At 37.5% G+C, this 22870-nt stretch overlaps 4 protein-coding genes across 4 annotated transcripts in view; 1 reads left to right on the top strand and 3 right to left on the bottom strand.

Annotated features, from left to right (window-relative positions):
* Window positions 1–9256, top strand: part of LOC126632815 (uncharacterized) — an 88599-nt gene extending 79343 nt beyond the window's left edge. Inside the window, exon 2 of the mRNA XM_050303312.1 lies at window positions 8160–9256. Within this exon, the coding sequence (XP_050159269.1) occupies window positions 8490–8981 (492 nt within the window). The 5' untranslated portion in view covers window positions 8160–8489 and the 3' untranslated portion in view covers window positions 8982–9256. The remainder of the gene's footprint in view (window positions 1–8159) is intronic.
* LOC126632813 (E3 ubiquitin ligase BIG BROTHER-related-like) lies at window positions 3570–4452 on the bottom strand. The gene has a single exon (XM_050303309.1). It carries the CDS (start codon window positions 4359–4361, stop codon window positions 3711–3713), a length of 651 nt encoding a protein of 216 aa, XP_050159266.1. The 5' UTR covers window positions 4362–4452; the 3' UTR covers window positions 3570–3710.
* On the bottom strand, window positions 5384–6232 carry LOC126632816 (uncharacterized). Its single transcript, XM_050303313.1, has one exon. It carries the CDS (start codon window positions 5902–5904, stop codon window positions 5413–5415), a length of 492 nt encoding a protein of 163 aa, XP_050159270.1. The 5' UTR covers window positions 5905–6232; the 3' UTR covers window positions 5384–5412.
* Window positions 9257–12765: 3509 nt separating the features above from the next.
* Window positions 12766–15724, bottom strand: LOC126632814 (proteasome subunit beta type-3-A-like). Its single transcript, XM_050303310.1, has 7 exons — window positions 15553–15724; window positions 15253–15434; window positions 15054–15161; window positions 14841–14930; window positions 14546–14630; window positions 13803–13897; window positions 12766–13162 (listed from the first exon to the last, which is right to left on the bottom strand). Exons 1-7 carry the CDS (start codon window positions 15556–15558, stop codon window positions 13114–13116), a joined length of 615 nt encoding a protein of 204 aa, XP_050159267.1. The 5' UTR covers window positions 15559–15724; the 3' UTR covers window positions 12766–13113.
* Between the last annotated feature and the right edge of the window lie 7146 nt (window positions 15725–22870).

Genomic DNA, 22870 nt, shown 5'->3' with positions numbered 1-22870 from the left:
ACAAGCGGGAAATTTCCCACCTCATATTTCAAATTATCCATCCATTTCCCGCCTAATGTTTATCCATCCATTTCAAATTATGTCATATAACATTTTAAGATTTTAATAAATAAAATTTAACTTGAATAAAATACGTAATAAAAAACATAAATATAATTTTATTATAAAATATCATCACATACTAATTGAAACATACTCTAATTAACACTTAAAATATATAAAATAATTAATATCGGTTTTAAATTGAAGATTGGATTCATTCATAAATATAATTTTATTATAAAATATCGATTTTGTGGTATCCACTAGTGTAGCGATCTTGAAGCATATACAAACAAATTTGACGGTTGGATCGTTGAAATTAATTTCGTAGGATGCATATCCCATCAAAACGATAGATTCACTAACACTTAAAGTTTATTTATACTTTCATTAAGTATAACATAAGATTTTGTGGTATCCACTAGTGTAAATATTTTAAATTGAAGATCGAATTTGTTCATTGTATTCATATAGGGTCAAGGAGTGTAGCTATAAAAAATAATCAAAATCGGAGTTAAGATAACAGTTAAATTGTGATTTTTCGTTTTATAACCGTCGAAAAGTTTTGTCCCGTTACTTGATCTCTGAATGTTTGTTTTTTGCAATTTTTTGTGTATGCGATCTCGAAGTATATAAAAACATATTTGACGGTTAGATAGTTGAAACTAGTTTCGTAGAATGCATATCCCATCAAAACAACATATTCACAAACATTTAAGAGTTTATTTATATTTTCATTAAGTATAACATAAGATTTTGTGGTATCCACTAGTGTAAATATTTTAAATTGAAGATCGAATTCATTCATTGTATTCATATAGGGTCAAGGAGTGTAGCTGTAAAAAATCATCAAAATCGGAGTTAAAATAACCGTTAAATCGTGATTTTTCGTTTTATAACTGTCGAAAAGTTTTGTCCCGTTACTTGATCTCTAAATGTTTTTTTTTTCAATTTTTGGCGTATGCGATCTCGAAGTATATACAAACATGTTTGGCGGTTGGATCGTTGAAACTAGTTTTGTAGAATGTGTATCCCATCAAAACAATAGGTTCACTAACGCTTAAGAGTTTATTTATACTTTCATTAAGTATAACATAAGATTTTGTAGTATCCACTAGTGTAAATATTTTAAATTGAAGATCGAATTCATTCATTGTATTCATATAGGGTCAAGGAGTATAGCTATAAAAAAATCAAAATCGGAGTTAAAATAATTGTTCAATCGTGATTTTTCGTTTATAACTGTCGAAAAGCTTTGTCCCATTACTTGATCTCTGAATCTTTGTTTTTTGCAATTTTTGGTGTATGTGATCTCGAAGTATATACAAACATATTTGACGATTGGATTGTTGAAATTAGTTTCGTAGAATGCGTATCCTATCAAAACAATAGATTCACTAACAGATAAGGGTTTATTCATAGTTTCATTAAGTATAACATAAGATTTTGTGATATCCACTAGTGTAAATATTTTAAATTGAAGATCAAGTTCATTCATTGTATTCATATAGGGTCAAGGAGTGTACCTATAAAAATTCATCAAAATCGGAGTTAAAATAACCGTTAAATCGTGATTTTTCGTTTATAACCTTAAAAAAGTTTTGTCCTGTTACCTGATCTTTGAATGTTTTTTTTTTTTTTGCAATTTTTGGCGTATGCAATCTTGAACTATATACAAACATGTTTGACGGTTGGATCGTTGAAACTAGTTTCATTGAATGCGTATCCCATCCACCGTTGAAAAGTTTTGTCCCGTTACTTGATATTTGAATGTTTATTTTTTTCAATTTTTGATGTATGCGATCTTGAAGCATATACAAACAAGTTTGACGGTTAGATCGTTGAAATTAATTTCGTAGAATGCGTATCCCATCAAAATGATAGATTTATTAACATTTAGAGTTTATTTATACTTTCATTAAGTATGTAAATATTTTAAATTGAAGATCAAATTCATTCATTATATTCATATATGGTCAAGGAGTGTAGGTGTAAAAAATCATCAAAATCGGAGTTAAAATAACCGTTAAATCGTGGTTTTTCGTTTATAACCGTAAAAAAGTTTTGTCCTATTACTTGATCTCTGAATGTTTGTTTTTTGCAATTTTTGGCGTATACGATCTCGAAGCATATACAAACAAGTTTGATGGTTGTATCGTTGAAATTAGTTTCGTAGGATGCGTATCCCGTCAAAACGATAGATTCATTAACACTTAAAGTTTATTTATACTTTCATTAAGTATAACATAAAATTTTGTGGTATCCACTAGTGTAAATATTTTAAATTGAAGATCGAATTCGTTCATTGTATTCATATAGGGTCAAAGAGTGTAGCTATAATGATATATATATATATATATATATATATATATATATATATATATATAATTATTATAATTTTTAGGGGTATAAAATTGTTAAATTAATATATATAATTATTATAGTATTTTTTTAGGGTTATAAAATTATAAAATTAATATTTTGCTTATCGTGTATTGTGTTACCCACGTGTATACTTGAACCAACCCGTTATCTTAACATGTGCTTATTGGGTTACCTGATAACGACCCGATTCGTTATCGTGTGGACTCGAACACCTGTTAATTTCGTGTCATATTGTGTAAGGATTATCGGGTCGTGTCAGAAATTGCCAGGCCTAGTGCAGCTAATCCATTTGTAGACTTTTCTATATCTAACAATGTTCCCACCACATTGTCACATATATTCTTCTTGATATGCGTAACATCAAGATTGTGTCAAATAAACAGATGCCTCAAATGAGGAAGAGAAAACACGGGGAGGGTATCCACCACTTGTCGCCTAAAACCGACACTGTTTTTAAAATATTTTAAAAAATTAAAACCTATGTCGGCTACAACCGACACCGACTTTGAAAATATTTCTTTAAATCGACGATAACATTATGTCGGTTACAACCGACATCGAGTTTCAAAATTTTTAATAAAAATTAAAACCTATGGCGGCTACAACCGAAAATGTCTTTTAACCGACGCTAACATTATGTTAGTTAAAAGCGGCACAGTTTTTTTTTAATGCAACACTACTATTAAAAATAGTAAAATTAATGTCGGTTATAAGCGACATTAACAGTTTATGTTGGTTATAACCGACAGTAACTCTAACACCATATTAAGTGGGTGTCGGAATGTCTTATCCACTACTATGTTGTATAAAAGCAACACCACCCACTGATATAATAAGGCCCTTTTGTAGTAGTGGGCCGCACCAGGAGAGAGCCACATATATGAGCCACCATCACATGCCCTTGTAAATTGGACTAATATCTGATCATTGTTTGATGAACTTATAAATTCTAGAACTCAAGATATTAAAAACAAAATCCAATATATTGTGTCTTACAAGTCTCATCTAATGTCGAGCGGTCTTAAATTGGTCAGCTATTTGCAACTTGCAGCCTCAATAGATCGTAACCTTCCCCATACGATATGCAAAGTTTTTACAAAACTATTTCAGTTTAGACAAAAAAAAAAAAAAAAATGAATAAATAAATTAAATGCTATGATCTTTTATTTCTTCATTCATTACCAAATTCCAACTAATTACATAGAACTGAGAACATAAATCTTGTACAATTACACTTCACAATCAAACCCAGTAAATAAATGAAATGCAGAAACCTTAATTAATTATAAAATCATGGTCTTGGACGATGAGGATGGTGATGAAACTTGTGTGCTGCAAATAGGGCAACTCTTTTTAATCTGAAGCCACTGGCTTATACACTCCCAATGATAAGGGTGTTCACAGGACAATGCAGCTAGTGATTCACCATCGTCATACTCGAGCTGACAAACCACGCATCGATCGATGCTAGTCTTGCTCTGACCGACCGCTAATTCGCACGTGTAGGGATGCAAACATGCAGAAATCTCACTCCTGGGAAGTCCTCTTTTTTCTTCCCCTATGAATTCTCCAAGTGCTAAAAATTCCTCATAAGTTAGTTCATCCACGTCCAAACCATCCGTTTCTTGATCACTGCTGCTACTGCTGCTGCCAATTTCTTCGTCCTCAAGAAACCTGAAATCATCAGCATCAAATTCTCGGCTTTCAAGGAAAGCAGCAACGTCTGGGTCATAGTTTTCACTAGAGGACGAAGAAGCATAGTCAATTTCAGTGTCGTCTTCTTCACTATCGCTTTCTATGGTTTCGAGCATGGTGTAGGCCTGCTCTTGCTCTTGCATAGCCAGGGCAAGAATGAAATCAGCGCTCACTTGGATGAGTTGGGTGAAAGGGATCCTCCCGGAAGATTGTTTGGCTTGATCTTCTTCTCCGTCCATCGAAAGCTACGATCAATCTCTTCCAGAAGCAGTGTCAAAACCGGATTCATTCGAGATATATGAGGGAAAATAATTGGACTGTTTTTGTGAGGTTTGTTGCGAGATAAGGCAACTTTCGTTGAAAGCAATGGGAAACCTATTCCTCATGGATTTAAGCATTCCAGATTCCTAGTTCAAAGACGTGTGCTAAAGAAAATGATGTCCCATAAGTTACAATCTCTTATTCCAAAATTTTGGCTCCTAGATTGTGACTTGTGTCCTATGCAAAGACAATCCTCTCAGCTTGTTCATAAAAACATCCAGGGCCCCCAGAATAATTAGTATGAGGTTGGCTGCAGAGAGCAGATGATTAGCTGAACGTTTTTAATCATAAAGAGATTTTCTGTTTCTAAAGACTAACACGACTTCCATAGTGGAAGTGGAAGAATAAGCGATAAGACCGAAAACTGCTTTTTCGGTGTCATCTTTTGTTTTCGCTTAAGAAATTCCGTGGGAATACCCTTGTGTTCTTAGTTTCATGGATGATTCAAGGTTTCTCCACGTCTACTTATGTGAAACGGGAGGAACTCGGAAATAGAGGAGAGAAATCAATCTAATTAAAAAATGTTCAGGTATTGTACATAATGTAACATGAGATCCACATACCTTTTCTAAAAACAAAAAAAAAAAAAAATATTCAATACATGTGTTAGTAATAATAGTAAGAAAGTAAGGAATCAAGTTGTTACGATATTCCTTGTAAGTAAACATGTCAAAAGAATTGAACGAAAACAAAATGTCAAAGGAATTCAACCAAACCCATATGGGTCTGTATAGCAGTAATAATTTTCGTGTAAAATTCAACCCATTCGTCACATTCTTATTTCACAAAAAGATCAAGCTTATTCCCAAATATCACTTTCAAGACTTTCAAGAGCCTTGTAGCTCGATCGGTCAAGAGCTTTCACCCTCAGCACCCAAGTTCCAAGTTCGATTCCCTCCCCAACTCTCCCAATGTCTCGTTTATATGCAACAACAACAACAACAACAACAACAACAAAGCCTTTTCCCATTAAGTGGGGTCGGCTATATGAATCCTAGAACGCCATTGCGCTCGGTTTTGTGTCATGTCCTCCGTTAGATCCAAGTACTCTAAGTCTTTTCTTAGGGTCTCTTCCAAAGTTTTCCTAGGTCTTCCTCTACCCCTTCGGCCCCGAACCTCTGTTCCGTAGTCACATCTTCGAACCGGAGCGTCAGTAGGCCTTCTTTGCACATGTCCAAACCACCGTAACCGATTTTCTCTCATCTTTCCTTCAACTTCGGCTACTCCTACTTTACCTCGGATATCCTCATTCACAATCTTATCATTTCTCGTGTGCCCACACATCCCACGAAGCATCCTTATCTCCGCTACACCCATTTTGTGTACGTGTTGATGCTTCACCGCCCAACATTCTGTGCCATACAACATCGCTGGCCTTATTGCCGTCCTATAAAATTTTCCCTTGAGCTTCAGTGACCTACGACGGTCACACAACACGCCGGATGCACTCTTACACTTCATCCATCCAGCTTGTATTCTATGGTTGAGATCTCCATCTAATTCTCCGTTCTCTTGCAAGATAGATCCTAGGTAGCGAAAACGGTCGCTTTTTGTGATCTTCGCTAGATTGCTCCGGTCATTAGTGTGGATAAGTATATAAATGGATAGAGATAGGAAAGCAAACACCAGATGTACGTGGTTCACCCATATTGGCTACGTCCACGAAATAGAGGAGTTCTCATTAATTGTGAAGGGTTTACACAAGTACATAGGTTCAAGCTCTCTTTTAGTGAGTACAAGTGAATGATTTAGTACAAATGACATTAGAAAATATTGTGGGAGAATGATCTCGTAATCATGAAACTTCTAAGTACCGGAGTGTGGTATCGTCTTGACTTGCGTTATCTGTCTCGTAGGTAGATGTGGCATCTTCTCTGGAAGTACTCTTCCTCCATCCAGGGGTGGTATCTTTAACTGGTGGAGATGCACAAGGTAATGTATCAATTTCACTTGAAGCTTACTTGTAGTTTCAGGCTTGGTCAAGCGCGATACAAACCATGTAGTAGGAGTCATCCAAGTCGCCGAGCTAGGGGATCTGCTGAAAGAAGTGACAGACAAGGTAAGCAATCAGAGCTCCAAGCAATCAGTCCCAGATCAGAACTTTGATTTCGAGTTCCGGCTGATTGTTCACATTCTCCCTATCTTGCAGGCAGCATGAAGGATAAAGAGAAGAAAAATGAGAAGAGATGATATGGGATACTTTTGCTTTTGAAGAAGTAACTTTCCACAGGTTTATTCTTGAACTGGGCTGGAGGGTTTTCTGGTTTCCTCCAGAGTATAAGGCCTACTGAAGAATTTGAGGGTCAAAACAAGTCCATCAAATTTATAGTACGTTCGACCCTGCTGATATGGGATACTTTTGCTTTTGACAGAGTAGTGGATGTATCAGCACGTGTGCTGTTACGCTTGTCTCCACATGCTTCCTTGTATCCTTCTCACTTGCCCTATCTGTTCCTCAGGCAGATGCGGTATCTTCCTTGGAAGCATAAGATGTTGAAGATGAGTACTCGAGAGCAATGTCAGGTAAGTAATCAAGTAAGGGGTTCCAGGCAGTCAGTTCCTGACTGGAAGCTTGATTCCAAGTGCTGACTGATTGCTCTCTTTCTCCTTGTCTTGCAGGTAAGAACAAGGTCAAAGGAAAAGACAGGGAAAAAACATGATATGTGATACTTTTGCTTTTAACCCTGATGATATGAGATATTCTTGCTCTAGTATAGCTTGTTTGCAGAGGTATTATCGGGGGGAAAGAAAGCTGAATATTTCGAAAGGCTTCTTTGGGAGTGCCCTCTCAGATATGAGGAAGGGTTGAGCATTTTTGCAGGTCTGCCCTGTCTGTTGGGGATGGAGGTCAACATATATAGGAGTCTCCCTAACAACAAGTAGTAATGCTATTCATTTACCCTGCTTGGTCATAACACGGTAGTGGGAGCTGCCAGCTTCACATGTTTTAACTCTGTCAGAGCACTTTGAAAAAGTGGTATGTGGTATCTGGAAAGCTGATGTTGCGTGTAAAGATTACAGACAAGCTTTATCCAAGGAGATCCGGCTCTTGAAGTTGGGAAAGTGGTGCCTCTTCGGTTTTCGAACAAGCAATCCTGTCGGAAATCTGGCTCTCGAGATTCGGAGAACGATGCCTTTTCGATTTTTGAGAAAGCAATCCTGCTAGGGGTCTGGCTCTCGAGATTCGGAGAGCGGTGTCTCTTCGATTTTTGAGAAAGTAATCATGTTGGGAGTCTGGCTCTCGAGATTCGGAGGGCGGTGCCTCTTCGATTTTGGAGCAAGCAATCTTGTTGGGAGTGTTTTCTCGAATGTGAGAAAATGTTAGGCATGTTTGCTAGTCTATCTTGCCACGAAGCACAGAGGTTGACACACAGAGACTTTCCAATTATCCAGCAGTGGTACTGTTCCTTTACCCTTGTGGGTAATAATATGGTAGCTAGACCTTCAAAATTTATGTGTCTAAACTTTGTTAGTGCTGTTTCTTTGCTATTCTTTTACCCTTCTTGGTCAGAGCGGTGTAGTGGGAGTTGCAAGTTTCACGTGTCTCAACTTTGTCAGAGAACTTTGGCAAAGTTGTACCCATGAGCTAATGTTGCGTGTGGGAAGTGGGTGATTGAACAGTAAGATTCATGTGCTTTCTACTTCACCAGAAATTTTCGACATAATGCCCATAATTTCAGCAAAGCTGACAGGTGCTGACAAGGCTGGAAAAGTAGGTGCCTCTTCGATTTCTGAGATCGGCCCTCGTGGTCTCTGAGCAGCCCAGCTTTTGAGAAAGCAAGCGCCTCTTCGATTTCTGAGATCGACCTTCGTGGTCTTTGAGCAGCCCAACTTTTGAGAAAGCAAACGTCTAGTGGTCTCTGAGCAGCCCATCTTTTGAGAAAGCAAACGCCTCTTCGATTTCTGAAGCTCCGTCGAGTGCAGATTTTTATAGAGGCTGGCATTAAGTTCCAAAGCGCACTTGAATCTCCACCAGTAGAAGCTCCATTCTTGCACTTCTAAGATCTTGATTTCTCCAACCTCTTCTCTCTTCAACACCTTTGAAAATGTCTGGCCCCTCCGACCGTCGTTTTGACTTGAACCTTGTTGAAGAGGCAGCCACACCTTCTCCAGACAACATATGGCGCCCATCCTTCGTCTCCCCTACTGGTCCTCTTACCGTTGGGGATTCCGTGATGAAGAATGATATGACCGCTGCGGTAGTGGCCAGGAACCTTCTCACTCCCAAAGATAACAGACTACTTTCCAAACGGTCTGATGAGTTGGCTGTTAAGGATTCTCTGGCTCTCAGTGTTCAGTGTGCAGGTTCTGTGTCTAACATGGCCCAACGCCTATTTGCTCGAACCCGCCAAGTTGAATCATTGGCGGCTGAAGTGATGAGTCTCAAACAGGAGATTAGAGGGCTCAAGCATGAGAATAAACAGTTGCATCGGCTCGCACATGACTATGCTACAAACATGAAGAGGAAGCTTGACCAGATGAAGGAATCTGATGGTCAGGTTTTACTTGATCATCAGAGATTTGTGGGTTTGTTCTAAAGGCATTTATTGCCTTCGTCTTCTGGGGCTGTACCGCGTAATGAAGCTCCAAATGATCAACCTCTGCTGCCTCCTCCTTCTAGGGTTCTGTCCAGTACTGAGGCTCCAAATGATCCCCCTCCAGTGCCTGCTCTTTCTGGGGCTCTACCGACTGCTGAGACTTCTCCTAAGCAACCTTTGTGAAGGCTCCCTCTTGTTTGTTTATTTTGACTCATGTATATGTACATATTTGTGACTTATCGGGGATATCAATAAATAGCTTTCCTTCATTTCAACGTATTGTGTTAAATACACCAAAGCCTTCTTCGCTAAGTTCTCTGAATTTTCTTTTGTTGAAGCTTGTATGTTGAAGCTTTGTGAGTGGAGCATGTAGGTTGAGTTAGTATTCCCTTAATTTCCCGAGTGAGGAAAACTTCTCGGTTGGAGACTTGGAAAATCCAAGTCACTGAGTGGGATCGGCTATATGAATCTTTGAACGCCATTGTGCTCGGTCCTGTGTCATGTCCTCCGTTAGATCCAAGTACTCTAAGTCTTTTCTTAGAGTCTCTTCCAAAGTTTTCCTAGGTCTTCCTCTACCCCTTCGGCCCTGAACCTCTGTCCCATAGTCGCATCTTCTAATCGGAGCGTCAGTAGGCCTTCTTTGCACATGTCTAAACCACCGTAACCGATTTTCTCTCATCTTTCCTTCAATTTCGGCTACTCCTACTTTACCCCGGATATCCTCATTCCTAATCTTATCCTTTCTTGTGTGCCCACACATCCAACAAAGCATCCTCATCTCCGCTACACCCATTTTGTGTACGTGTTGATGCTTCACCGCCCAACATTCTGTGCCATACAGCATCGCCGGCCTTATTGCCGTCCTATAAAATTTTCCCTTGAGCTTCAGTGGCATACGGCGGTCACACAACATGCCGGATGCACTCTTCCACTTCATCCATCCAGCTTGTATTCTATGGTTGAGATCTCCATCTAATTCGCCGTTCTTTTGCAAGATAGATCCTAGGTAACGAAAACGATCGCTCTTTGGTATTTCTTGATCTCCGATCCTCACCCCTAACTCGTTTTGGCTTCCATTTGCACTGAACTTGCACTCCATATATTCTGTCTTTAATCGGCTTAGGCGAAGACCTTTAGATTCCAACACTTCTCTCCAAAGGTTAAGCTTTGCATTGAGCCTTGATGTAATCCTACAATTATGGGAAAGCTTTCGGTTTGTCCTTCATGAGTTCTTACGGCAGTCTTTGCTCCTTCATACATATCCTTTATAGCTTAGATATATGCTACTCGTACTCCTTTCTTCTCTAAAAATCCTCCAAAGAATGTCTCTTGGGACCCTATCATACGCTTTTTCCAAATCTATAAAGACTATGTGTAAATCCTTTTTCCCATCTCTATATCTTTCCATCAATCTTTGTAAGAGATAGATTGCCTCCATGGTTGAGCGCCCTGGCATGAACCCGAATTGGTTGTCCGAAACCTGTGTCTCTTGCCTCAATCTATGCTCAATGACTCTCTCCCAGAGCTTCATTGTATGACTCATTAGCTTAATACCCCTATAGTTCATGCAATTTTGTACATCGCCCTTATTCTTGTAGATAGGCACCAAAGTGCTCGTTCGCCACTCATTTGGCATCTTCTTCGTTTTCAAAATCCTATTGAAAAGGTCAGTGAGCCATGTTATACCTGTCTCTCCCAAAACTTTCCACACTTCGATTGGTATATCGTCTGGGCCTACTGCTTTTCTATGCTTCATCTTCTTCAAAGGTACAACCACTTCTTCCTTCCGGATTCGACGATAAAAAGAGTAGTTTCTACACTCTTCTGAGTTACTCAACTCCCCTAAAGAAGCACTCCTTTCATGTCCTTCATTGAAAAGATTATGAAAATAACCTCTCCATCTGTCTTTAACCGCGTTCTCTGTAGCAAGAACCTTTCCATCCTCATCCTTGATGCACCTCACTTGGTTTAGGTCCCTTGTCTTCTTTTCCCTTGCTTTAGCTAGTTTATAGATATCCAACTCTCCTTCTTTGGTATCTAGTCGCTTATACATATCGTCATAAGCCGCTAACTTAGCTTCTCTCACAGCTTTCTTCGCCTCTTGCTTCGCTTTTCTATACCTTTCACCATTTTCATCGGTCCTATCCTTGTATAAGGCTTTACAACATTCCTTCTTAGCCTTCACCTTTGTTTGTACCTCCTCATTCCACCACCAAGATTCCTTTTTGTGTGGGGCAAAGCCCTTGGACTCTCCTAATACCTCTTTTGCTACTTTTCGGATACAACTAGCCATGGAATCCCACATTTGGCTAGCTTCCCCCTCTCTATCCCACACACACTGGGTGATTACTTTCTCTTTGAAAATGACTTGTTTTTCTTCTTTTAGATTCCACCATCTAGTCCTTGGGCACTTCCAAGTCTTGTTCTTTTTTCTCACTCTTTTGATATGTACACCCATCACCAACAAGCGATGTTGATTAGCCACGCTCTCTCCTGGTATAACTTTGCAATCCTTACAAGTTATACGATCCCCTTTCCTCATTAGAAGAAAATCTATTTGTGTTTTTGACGACCCACTCTTGTAGGTGATCACATGTTCTTCTCTCTTCTTAAAGAAGGTGTTGGCTAAGAAGAGATCATATGCCATTGCAAAATCCAAGATAGCTTCCCCATCCTCGTTTCTCTCCCCAAAACCATGGCCACCATGAAAACCTCCATAGTTGCCTGTCTCCCTGCCCACGTGTCCATTTAAATCTCCTCATATAAATAACTTCTCCGTCTGAGCAATTCCTTGCACCAAGTCTCCAAGGTCTTCCCAAAATTTCTCATTCGAACTCATATCCAACCCTACTTGAGGTGCGTACGCACTAATAACATTGATAAGTTCTTGTCCTATTACAATTTTGATTGTCATGATTCTATCTCCTACCCTCTTGACATCTACAACATCTTGTGTCAAGGTCTTGTCCACGATGATGCCAACACCGTTTCTCGTTCTATTTGTGCCCGAGTACCAAAGTTTAAACCCTGAGTTTTCTAGATCCTTTGCCTTAAGACCAACCCACTTAGTTTCTTGTAGGCACATAATATTTATCCTTCTCCTCACCATAACTTCCACTACTTCCATAGATTTTCCCGTTAAGGTTCCTATATTCCACGTTCCTAAACGCATTCTACTCTCCTGAACTCTACCCTTCTGTCCTAGCTTCTTCACCCTCCCCCGTCCAATGGAATCAAAGTACTTCTTTTGTGTGTCCCGTGTAAAGTTGATAGGTGCATATGCTCCCAAACAACTTTGAGTGGAGTCGTTCGAAAAGAAGTTTCTATGGCCCCCTTGCTCATTTAACACTGCATCCGGGTGCCTATGGAGATACAGCGACCCTTGCTCACTTATCACTGTGCTCGGGCCACACAGCGCGCCACTTACGGGTGACGCCCTAGCTTTAGCGCGATTTCGTTATGAATTCATTTTCATAAGGATTCGACGTAACTGTAGAGTGCCGGTTGTCGACTACCTGACGCCCTCCCCCTCCTCCTTTACCCGGGCTTGGGACCGGCAATGTAAGATAAACTTACATAGGCGGAGTTCTCGTTTATATGCAAAAAGAAGAAAAAATATCGAGCTTATCCGGTAACCTTAAGCACATCAGTGGGGTGCTCCAACTCTTTGTCAAAACGCAAGAATTTGGTTAATAGCATGTCTTTCACCATAACACCACATCTAGATGTCCATTATTCACAAGCGAAAGACTTTTTAAGAGCACGAAACAACTGAACACGAGAATAGCATCAAATGTTTCCAAATGCGCAACGTGAATAAATTCAAGATAATGTTTAGAAACAGCAAATACATCAGGATAAACTCAAAACCTGTTTAGAAACATTCATGAGCATACCAACTGACCTTAAAAGCATATTTGAATTCCCAACATTTTCTCAAAGTGACCTAATTTAAATCAAATGAACCCACTGTATATAGTCCAAATTACATTAAATCTAAACATAACAAGGGGCCTATGATCGCCAAGAAAGCTAATGTCTGCTAATTCACGTCAAAGCTACATAAACACCCGAGGAAAAGATGCAGCCTGAACGAAACGTAGGAGGACTCATAAAAAGGCATGCTGCAAGGTCAGTCCATTCTTCCCTTCAAGATCTTCTCCTGCACTTCAGTTGGTGTTCTGCAGATATACGTGTTGAAACAGGTAGTGTTACTTCTCACATAAATGGAGGGAATTAAATGACCCTCAGAAATCTTAGTACAGTGAAGTCATAACATAGGGAGAATAAGTATCTAATGAAGAAGATGACGGAAAAATCAACCACAAGGAATTGAGAATTCAGACCACCAAAGAAATTGATGCCTGAGATTCCCAGTTACGGAATTAGGTTTAATGTAAACTCCATTTCATCACCAATATGATAACTAATTGAAATATTATGGTAAGAGCAGACACTCGTCGTGAAAATGCAGCTTTAGCCTTCAGGACAAACAACATTCCTGGATTTACTCATACCATGAATCATATTATGTAAAGCACAATGTTACAGTATTTCACACTTATTTCCCTGATATCATGTTCGGCTGAAGTATATCTACTTGCTTTATTTGGCAGCCAACAAGATGGAGGAAATGAATTTGGAATCCTATATCAGTTTATTAACTATCAAGTACGAATGAAAAAAGGAACAATAGAATCTTATATTGCTTCAAGATACATTTCTCTCTCTCTCTCTATGTACATGCATCTTCATTTATAACACCATCTGTATAGAAATTGCGTAATAAGAATATCTAAGTAAAGAGAACAAAAGGCTTACACGACAAAGACATGGCCTCCCCAACCACTCAGACAGTCTCGATCTACTGATGAAAGTAATGCTTGAGAGACAGTCTCAAACAATTCCTCTGGTTCCTGAGCGACAATTAGTAGACGCACAGCTGTTAGAGCTGTTCTCATTAGTAAAAAATATAATAAAGGAACTGGCCATTTTAGCGATACGAGGGAGTAAATATTATCACAATGATCTAACTTATCAGACAGCAATAAATTTTCAGCCCCACAGAATCCTGTAAACGATTATTGAAGTTCAGTTGGCAATGGAGCCTACTGTTTATCTCTATGTATGCTTTTGTTTAAGTAGCAGTTGGCTGCCGACATGATAAAGAGAAAAATAAGTACAATTAATACATAGTATATCTCTCAGTTTCCCTTGAATTATATTGCCCCTTCCCCCTACTCCTTTCAGTAGTAGCAACACACACGTAAAGAAAGGTGCAACTAATTGGAGATCTCTCAGCTTGTTTTTTTCTTGATTTCAATAGCCACATTGTCTAAGCAACAACACATCTCTACAATTAAATATGAATCACAATGGCCTGAGACAGTTTGTAGCAGTTACGCGCTTGAATGTTCACTACATAAGGGAGACATGATTCAACAGAATATCTATAGCACCTAAAACTGAATATCTCATATCTGAATAAGCATATAAGCAGATCAAATAAAATAATATTGACAGGCCCATTGAAAAGCTAGTGCAAATTGAATAGAGAAACTAACCATATCAGGCTTGAACATTGCCTCACAAGCACCATAAAGGGACTCCGATGCAGTACCAGCAACAACGAAGTCTTTTGCCAGTTCCCTGCATATATAGAACACAAATAACATCACTACAAGAAGTAAAACCACAAAGACACATGTGTAAACACATAAACATAATAGGAGTGAGCAAGCATGAATATTATCCTATAGGAAGATGAAGAAACAATTTCAGAGTCCTTAGCATCTGGGCAGCTAAAAAATTGAGAGAAAGTCGGAAAAGAACACGAATGAGAGAAGAAAAGTAACTTACTTGGCTCCAATTGAATCCGTAGTGCATATGAATGGTCTGTCTTCATCACTTAACCCAGCAATTACAGGCTGAGTGAAGTAGGGACCAAACCTAAATCACAAAAAAGAAGTCAACCCTTAGAGTTCCTCATCACATTAAGCTAAAATAATCAATACCCATTAAATCTCCCAAGCATATACAAGAAAAGGGGTCAAATATGAGCAAATTCCAAACCTTTTCTCATACAGAATAGCGGAAACAAGGCTGGCAAAAGTCTCCGGCTTCATATCCCTCTCCTCCCGAAGCTGGTACAGCTTGTGCCGAAACATGAGCCTCTGATACCTTCAAGTTCAAACCAAAAATCCCCAAAACTCACACAAAAGAACGCAAAAAAGCGAGAGACAGAGAGACATAGAGCGAGAGAGAGAGGTACAGAGTCTGAGCGTCGGTGGCAAGGCCGGAGAGGCCGATGAAGAGCCTATCGTGGACTTGGCTAATCCTCTTGAAGTCGGTGGCCACGGTCTGGAGCTGAACACCGAGGCGGCGATCGCTGGCGATGGCGAAGCAGTTCTTCCCCACCATTGCGACCAGTGCACTCCCATTGTACTCGGTGATCTGCAAACCCAAATTTTCAAAAACAAAAATAAAAATCCCCAATTGGAATTGGGTATTTACACAAAACCCTAATCAGCCTCTGTACGAGTAACGAATCAAGCTTGCTTCTTCAACTTACCGACATCGGAGAATTAGGGTCTTTCAATAAACCGAATCGAAATCCAATTGCTTTCACTGACGACTGAGAGAGATAGATCGTTTCGTTCGTGCGAATGCTTTCTACACAAGAATAAATTATAGGTCGATTGATTTCTTCGGCGTCACTCCAGCTCTTCCTTCAGTGTTCCTTTCTTTTCTTTTTTATTTTTTTCAATTGTTTGTGTTGGGCCAAAAGTGTAGATGTGGGATGGGCCAATCTCTTAAGATCAAACTTTTTTAGACCAGGCTAGATGAGGCCCTAAGAAATCAAATTATTTACATTTTTTTTAACAAACAATATTATTTACACTATTAAAATTGTAGTATAATCTCTAAATTTGAGATATTTAACAATTTTATGTGAAATTTGGTCAAGTGAAAAAATTAATTTAACGTAAATTATTTTTTGTGAACATTTTAACAAAAAAATATTCAAATTCTGACACCAAATTTTTTCTTCCCGAAAACATAAGTGCATACAAATTTAAGTATTAAATTAATTAAAAAAAATACAATATTGAATAGTTAAAGTAAGTACGTTAGCTTACTATTAGTTAAAAAAATAGAGCTTTCATAAAAATGGTTTATGTAAGATCCCATATCGACCAACGAAGAGGGGGTAATGTGTCTTATATGTACATGCTCCCTTCCCTTTAGCACGAGGTTTTTTGGAAACTCACTGGCTTCGAATTCCATCGGAACTCAGAAGTTAAGCGAGTTCGGGCGAGAGCAATCCTAGGATAGGTGACCCACTGGAAAGTTATCGTCCGAGTTCCCAAAAACAAATCCGTGAGGGAATGATAAGCTAAGAGCGGACAATATCGTGCTACCGCGGAGCCGGTATGGGATGTGACAGTTTAGGTTAAGTTTATTTTAATAAAAAAAACCATGTTATAACTTTATTTAATAAAAAAGAATTAAATATTAATGAAAAACCCTTAAATTTTAACAAAAATGACAAAAGAACATAAAGTTGAATGAAAATGATACAATTTTAATATAAAAAAAAAAAAAAAAAGACCTGACGCACAGGACACGTGCGTCCATCACATACACTGTTTATGAAACTGAATACTATTTATGAAAAATTGAAGTACTACACTATTTATTGGTCCAGTCTTATAAAGCCTAGTTCTTGGTCATATTTCATAAATAGTGTCTAGTTTTATAAATAGTGTATGGTAATTAGTACAATTTCATAAATAATGTCTCTTTCTTGGTTCAATTTCATAAATAGTACTTAGTTATTGGTCCACTTTTATAAATAGTGTCTAGTTCTTGATCATGTTTCATAAATAATGTGTAGTTCTTGGTCCAGTGTCATAAATAGTGCCTAGCTCTTGGTCATGTATCATAAATAGTGCCTATTTATAGGGTTCATTTTCATAAATAATGTATAGTACTTGGTACAGTTTCATAAATAGTGCTTAGTTATTGGTCAACTTTCATAAATAGTGCATAGTTCTTGGTTATGTTTCATAAATAGTGTGTAGTTCTTGGTCAAGTTTTATATATAGTGTATAGTCCAGTTTCATAAATAGTTTTCACCTATTGGTTTAGTTTTAGAAATAATGCCTAATTCTTGGTTTCGTTTCATAAATAGTGTCTACTTATTGGTACAGTTTCATAAATAGTGTCTACCTATTGGTCAAGTTTTATAAAATGTCTAATTTTTAGTTTAGTTTCATAAGGTTTGAAACTTAGACCATTTTTTGTCTTGTAAAAACACCTATTGTGCTGAAAATGATGAACCTAGAAGTGATCCTTTAGATGAAAACATTGAGAAGATTATGTTTTCAGTAATTATATCTAAAAAGCTATTTTCAATTACCAAATTAAAATTCCCTCACATTTTTTTTTTAAATACCTACAATAATTAAATGTAGCTCTACATCCAATTTCATCTTGGAAAATTTTTTCCTTGTGCCCGTAACACGAGTGGTACACCATGTGTTATTATGTAAGTCGTTGAAAATTTTATTTTTTATGTTATTAAATTTTTTAAAACAAGAATCTCACAACTTGTATAGAGACATGCAGTGTACCACCCCATGTTTCAGGCACTTTGAAATTTTTTTTGTCATCTTGACTACTATTGGGAAACAACATGACATACCCCGACCTAGAATGTCTACCTGGACTTCAAATTGAGCTGTGTTGGCCAACACCAGGAAGGTGACGAAGCCATAAAATGTAGTGATGTGGAAAGTGTGAGTAAATTTAAACCTAAAAGTGCCTAAATGGAAGAGTGTGTATGTGAGCGGGAATGAACCTCTTTCACACGTGATGTTAGAGCATAAGTAAAGTACAGTAAAAGTACAATGAGAATTATACCATCGAAGGTAATCTTCTATTCCTACATTTGCTAAGAACACTCGTCGACACAACAGCTTAGCAACTAAAATTTGGAGGGGCGAAAAAAAACAAGGGTGAGTGAGCCTAAAAATAAAGCTTTGTAAACAGCATTTTGAAAATGTATAACCCCTTACCGTAAAACAAGTATAGTTTCCAAATATAACATACTACTTATAGTATGAAAGTACTTACCATAGCCAACAATATCTCAAGAATGCAATACGTCACAAACTTTCGTAAATAAACATATGACGTCCATAATCACATAATCTCGCATAAACAAACATATCATATTGAGTGTTCATCGATATATGTTGACACATGACTTCATGCAGAGATATTCTGACATGAACAAGATTGGGTGTAATAATGATTTACGCTCTAGTACTACAATGACGTGAAGGCTGGCACTATGCGCATCATATAAGAGTCCTAATTGCCTATAGCAATCTAGGACATGATTGAAACCTACAATGGATCCAAAGTGAGTGTGTGGTGCGATGTGAACATACACGTGAAGCCTAGCACTGGCCTGGGCGAGTACTAACACCAATGTAGCACACGATGAGAAGATAATGTAAATAAACTCATACAATGGTAAATCGATAATTTCCGTCGACATAATACTATTCACTACCGCAAATATAATTAAGGCATCCCGTAATAATATGCATACCTGTGCAACCCCTAAGATTCACAATGATCTCATAATTTTCATCATTGCGACAATTCTTATAACGTCAACTTAATTATGGCATCACTTAGAAAATGATGCATTAGTAATATATGTATGGAAACTCAAATATATATATACTATATAAAAGAAAAGATCCAATCATAGATACTTGCTAGGTCGCAGTTTTTTGAACTAGGAAAGCCGGAGTCTTCAATAGGAATCGCACCTAAGCATAATATTAGGACCCGTTAGTAAAACTCAACTACAACAATTAAATTTGGGAAACAGAGTGCGGATTTGGAATTAAGGAATTGAAATACGATAAGAAGGGTCCTGGGCAAATTTTGTAAAAAGTCAACGGTTAACCCTAAAAAGTCATTTGAGCCGCCCCAACAGTCAACTATGTCAAAACTTTGGGATTTCACTAAATAGATGCCAAAAAGGGACTTGGAACGTCGAAATTAGCCTAGGAGGGATTCCAAGATAATTTTGAAAAAATCAACAAAAGTCAACTAATGATCAATAGTTAACTTTAACGGAATATTCCATCCTTAGACAAAATATTCTATTAAAGTTTTGTGGAAAGTTAACGGAATATTCCCTCCAAATTCCTAAATGGGTCCGAGCCGGTATGGATCTATGCTTGGATTCGGGTTTGGGCTTAGGGCTTTCTTTTTTTTTATTTTTTTATTTTTATTTTTTATATTTAGGGTCGGCTTGGCCGGAAACTGGGAAAATTTTCTCGAGCTTTGATCGAGCTTGAATCTCCACTATTTTCACTAATCTAAATATGAAATTGAAGCTAAAGGAAAGGTGAACAAGGTTTTACCAACACGAAGCTTAGCTGTGGCCGGAAAGTGACCGAAAAAAGGCTGCGACTTGTGGGTCATTCGTCGAAAATTAGGGAGTGTTTCCCCGAGTTGTTTTCTATGTAAAACCTACCCAAAAGTTGCATGTAAGCTCAAAATCGAGCTAAAATCGAAAACTAAAAGAACATGGAGTGGTGCGAGTCTTTACCGAGGTCGAGAAGTGAAGGGGATTGTTGGATTCTCGTTGGCATCCTTGTGCAGCGAGCATAGAGAAAGAGTGTCCAAGTTTGAGACGAGGAGGAAAGGGGAAGGTGCACGATGAGGTGGTGGTCGTTGGTGGTGGTAGAGCTCACCATAATGGCGAGGGTATGCTGGGTCTTGGCGCCATTATCTGTAGAGAAAGAGAGCTGAAAGAGGTAAGAGGGAGAAGAGGTGAGCTGGCAGCAGGAGAGAGGGTGAGTGGAGAGAGAAAGAGTTCAGGGAGTGTTGGGAGAAAGGAAATGTGGCAAGAAGATAGTGGAGAGCTTGTATGGGTGTAGGCCCCACGAGCCAAAAATTAAAATATTTAAAATATCCAATTAGAAAATATTAAAATAATTATATAATAATTATAAAAAAAAAATATAATATAAAATAGTACTTTTTTATAAAAGTATTTTTGAATTTGTAGTTCTGTAAAACCTCCATCGTAACTGATTTCGATTCCACTTATGCCTATACATACGTACCGTCAAGGACTTGGAGAATACGGTAAAATAATAGTTCATACGCATCACGAAATGATAGTCAACGAAAGCCAACAATCTCGTCTCTAGGGCCATTTTTGTCAATTCACTCTTTTAAAATTAATAAAATCGTAAAATTAGGGGTGGGTTGATACACAACACCACAAAAAATAAAACTGAAAAATGTAATTCGATTTGAAGCTTTATTCTTATTATAAGCAAAAAAAAGAAAAAATTCTTAATGATAGCTTACAACGGGAGAAAAAAAAATGTGTGGCAAAAAGGGGAGGGGTATGCGCGAGTTGTAGTTTTTATGTTTTTATTTTTATTCTTTTGTTCTTATCATTAAATAAAGTTAGTAGATGATTTTTTTTTATTAAAATGCAAAGATTTGAAGCCATTATCATTAGTTTTTCCTTAAAAAAAAATCATTGATTCAATACTAATGAGCAAATGTGCAAAACAACAGTCAAATGTGCTAAATAATTGTGCAAAATAATTGTGTAAATAAAAATTTTTGAGGGAAGGTAGATTCACATGTGAAAAATAATTGTGCAAATCAGCAAATGGTAAAAGTCAAAATCAACAAACAAAAACAACGGTAAAATCAATTGTGCAAATCAACAAATTTGTGGGTCCCTTATTTCAAATATGAGGCAGGTTTCACATTGTAAAAGTCAGATTTGTGAATAAAAAATTGAGTAAGTACAATACCTACTTGATCATCAAATGTGAGGAAAATTATAAGGGCTCTACTATAGTGACTGTAGCTCCGGCCCATTGGAAGTCATAAAGTCCATAAATTTAAGTACATATGGTGGTAGATAGTGGTAGGGACTCCATTGGAGATGCTAAGGGGGAGAGGAGCTGGGCTATGCCTGACATTGGGCTAGCAATAATGTGGTTCAAATTCGCCTTTGATGAGAATCGAACATAAGACATCTCACTTACAAGTGAAAATGAATACTGCCACACCATAGTACTAAGTGGCAACTTATTACTTCTAAATCTTTTTGTAAATGTATGTAGTGGATATAAAAATATAGCTATACTATACGGATATAATGGACTTGTCTGAGAAGAAATGAGGCTGCCAAAATACTTCTTCTTATATGAACAATTTTATCAATTTTTTAAACAAAAGAAACCTTTTATCTCTAAATGCTTCACGAGTTCCTTTTATGTGGTGCAATCATCATATTGATAATAGTAGAATTTACGAAGACTTGATCAACGTATTGCTAATTCGTACTGGCTTAATAAGTACTCTGATTACAATCTTCATAATTACCCAATATTTGGTCCAGATTATGGACCTATTCTCTTAACCTACAACTTGAATAATAATACTAAGAATAAGTATCCTTTTGATTTGAAGTTATGTGTTTTCTCCATCATGAGTTTAAAGATTTTGTCAGAAATGCTTGGCAGTGCAATAGGGTATGTGATAGGAGCATATTTATGCGAATTAGTTAGTTTGTTTTCTTGCATTTTCATAGCTAGTTTCTACTTATTATAGTGTTTTAAGCTATTTTCGTATGTTTGTAGGTCCAAATGACAAAGTTGGCAAGAAAGTGCATTTTGGAGCATTTTAGAGCAGTTTTGGGTTGGAATGGATAGCTTACATATGGAGCACAAGAAATGGACGAATTTGAAGTTCAAGAGAGGCTAGGAATGTACTAAAGAGTTGAGAAAATTAATTCAAGACATTGAAGATAAGGAATCAACTCAAAAGAAGGAGATATTATCCAAACTGCCTTATCTTACCCAAAACCTTATCCAACCTTATCTTATCCAAACTAACCTTATCTTATCTTTATCATATCCTAATCCTATCCTACCTTAATTCCAGCTGCAAGGGGGACTTCTTATCACATTAGAATACCTAATATCTGATTCTAGAAGCCCTGAAACAATGCAAATAACCTGATCCTTTTTCCCACTAGAAATTTGACGAATTTGATCCCTTTCTAGAAGTTTTGTGTTGAATTTCCTAGTCCTATTCCTCTAGGATTTTGTAATCATTCTCCTCCACTACTTTGCACAAAACCCTAGCCTATAAATACATATTTTCTGCCACAAATCAGAACCACCACCATCTACCATCAAATCACCACAACATCCACCACACCTAAGAGCCATAAATTCAGAAAATCCCCATTGTGCTGCAGCTGTGCAAGGAAGGAGAAGAAGAAGCCACCTGGAGTCGTGCTTACCATTCAAGAAGTTGGAATGTTGGAGCGTTTCTAGGTGTATTATATCTTTGTTTTCAATTTTTAAATTTAATTGTCTTTGTTTAATTGCGAACATGAGGAACTTATTTCTTTATAGTTAGAGGTGAATTCGAAACCATGATTATTTGCCTTTTATGAATTGATTACATCCATTTATTGTTTCTTGAGTCTTGAATGTGATTTGTTTATCTGAGTTGTTTATGCATGAATTTGATGCTAGAGTATAAGGGAGTTTCACCTAATTGTTATGAACTTATATTCACAAGTAGTAAAAGTCACTAGTCATGATTGTGTTAAGTAAATCCTAGGTAAGAGTATCATGCTTTTCATAGTTATGAATACCTCGTTAATGCTTATGGTTTTCAAAGAACTTAATGACCTTTGATATGTCTTTCTATCATGCTTTTCATAGTTATGGAATTTGATAAGGATAATTTGGTTGTGATGCGTATCCCGTTTAATTCAATAAGTTAAGGAAAATCTGATGGTTAATTTGTGC

The sequence above is a fragment of the Malus sylvestris genome, chromosome 8 (genome assembly GCF_916048215.2).
Source record: "Malus sylvestris chromosome 8, drMalSylv7.2, whole genome shotgun sequence".
Taxonomy (NCBI): domain Eukaryota; kingdom Viridiplantae; phylum Streptophyta; class Magnoliopsida; order Rosales; family Rosaceae; genus Malus; species Malus sylvestris.
This window is presented reverse-complemented; position numbering and strand designations above follow the sequence as displayed.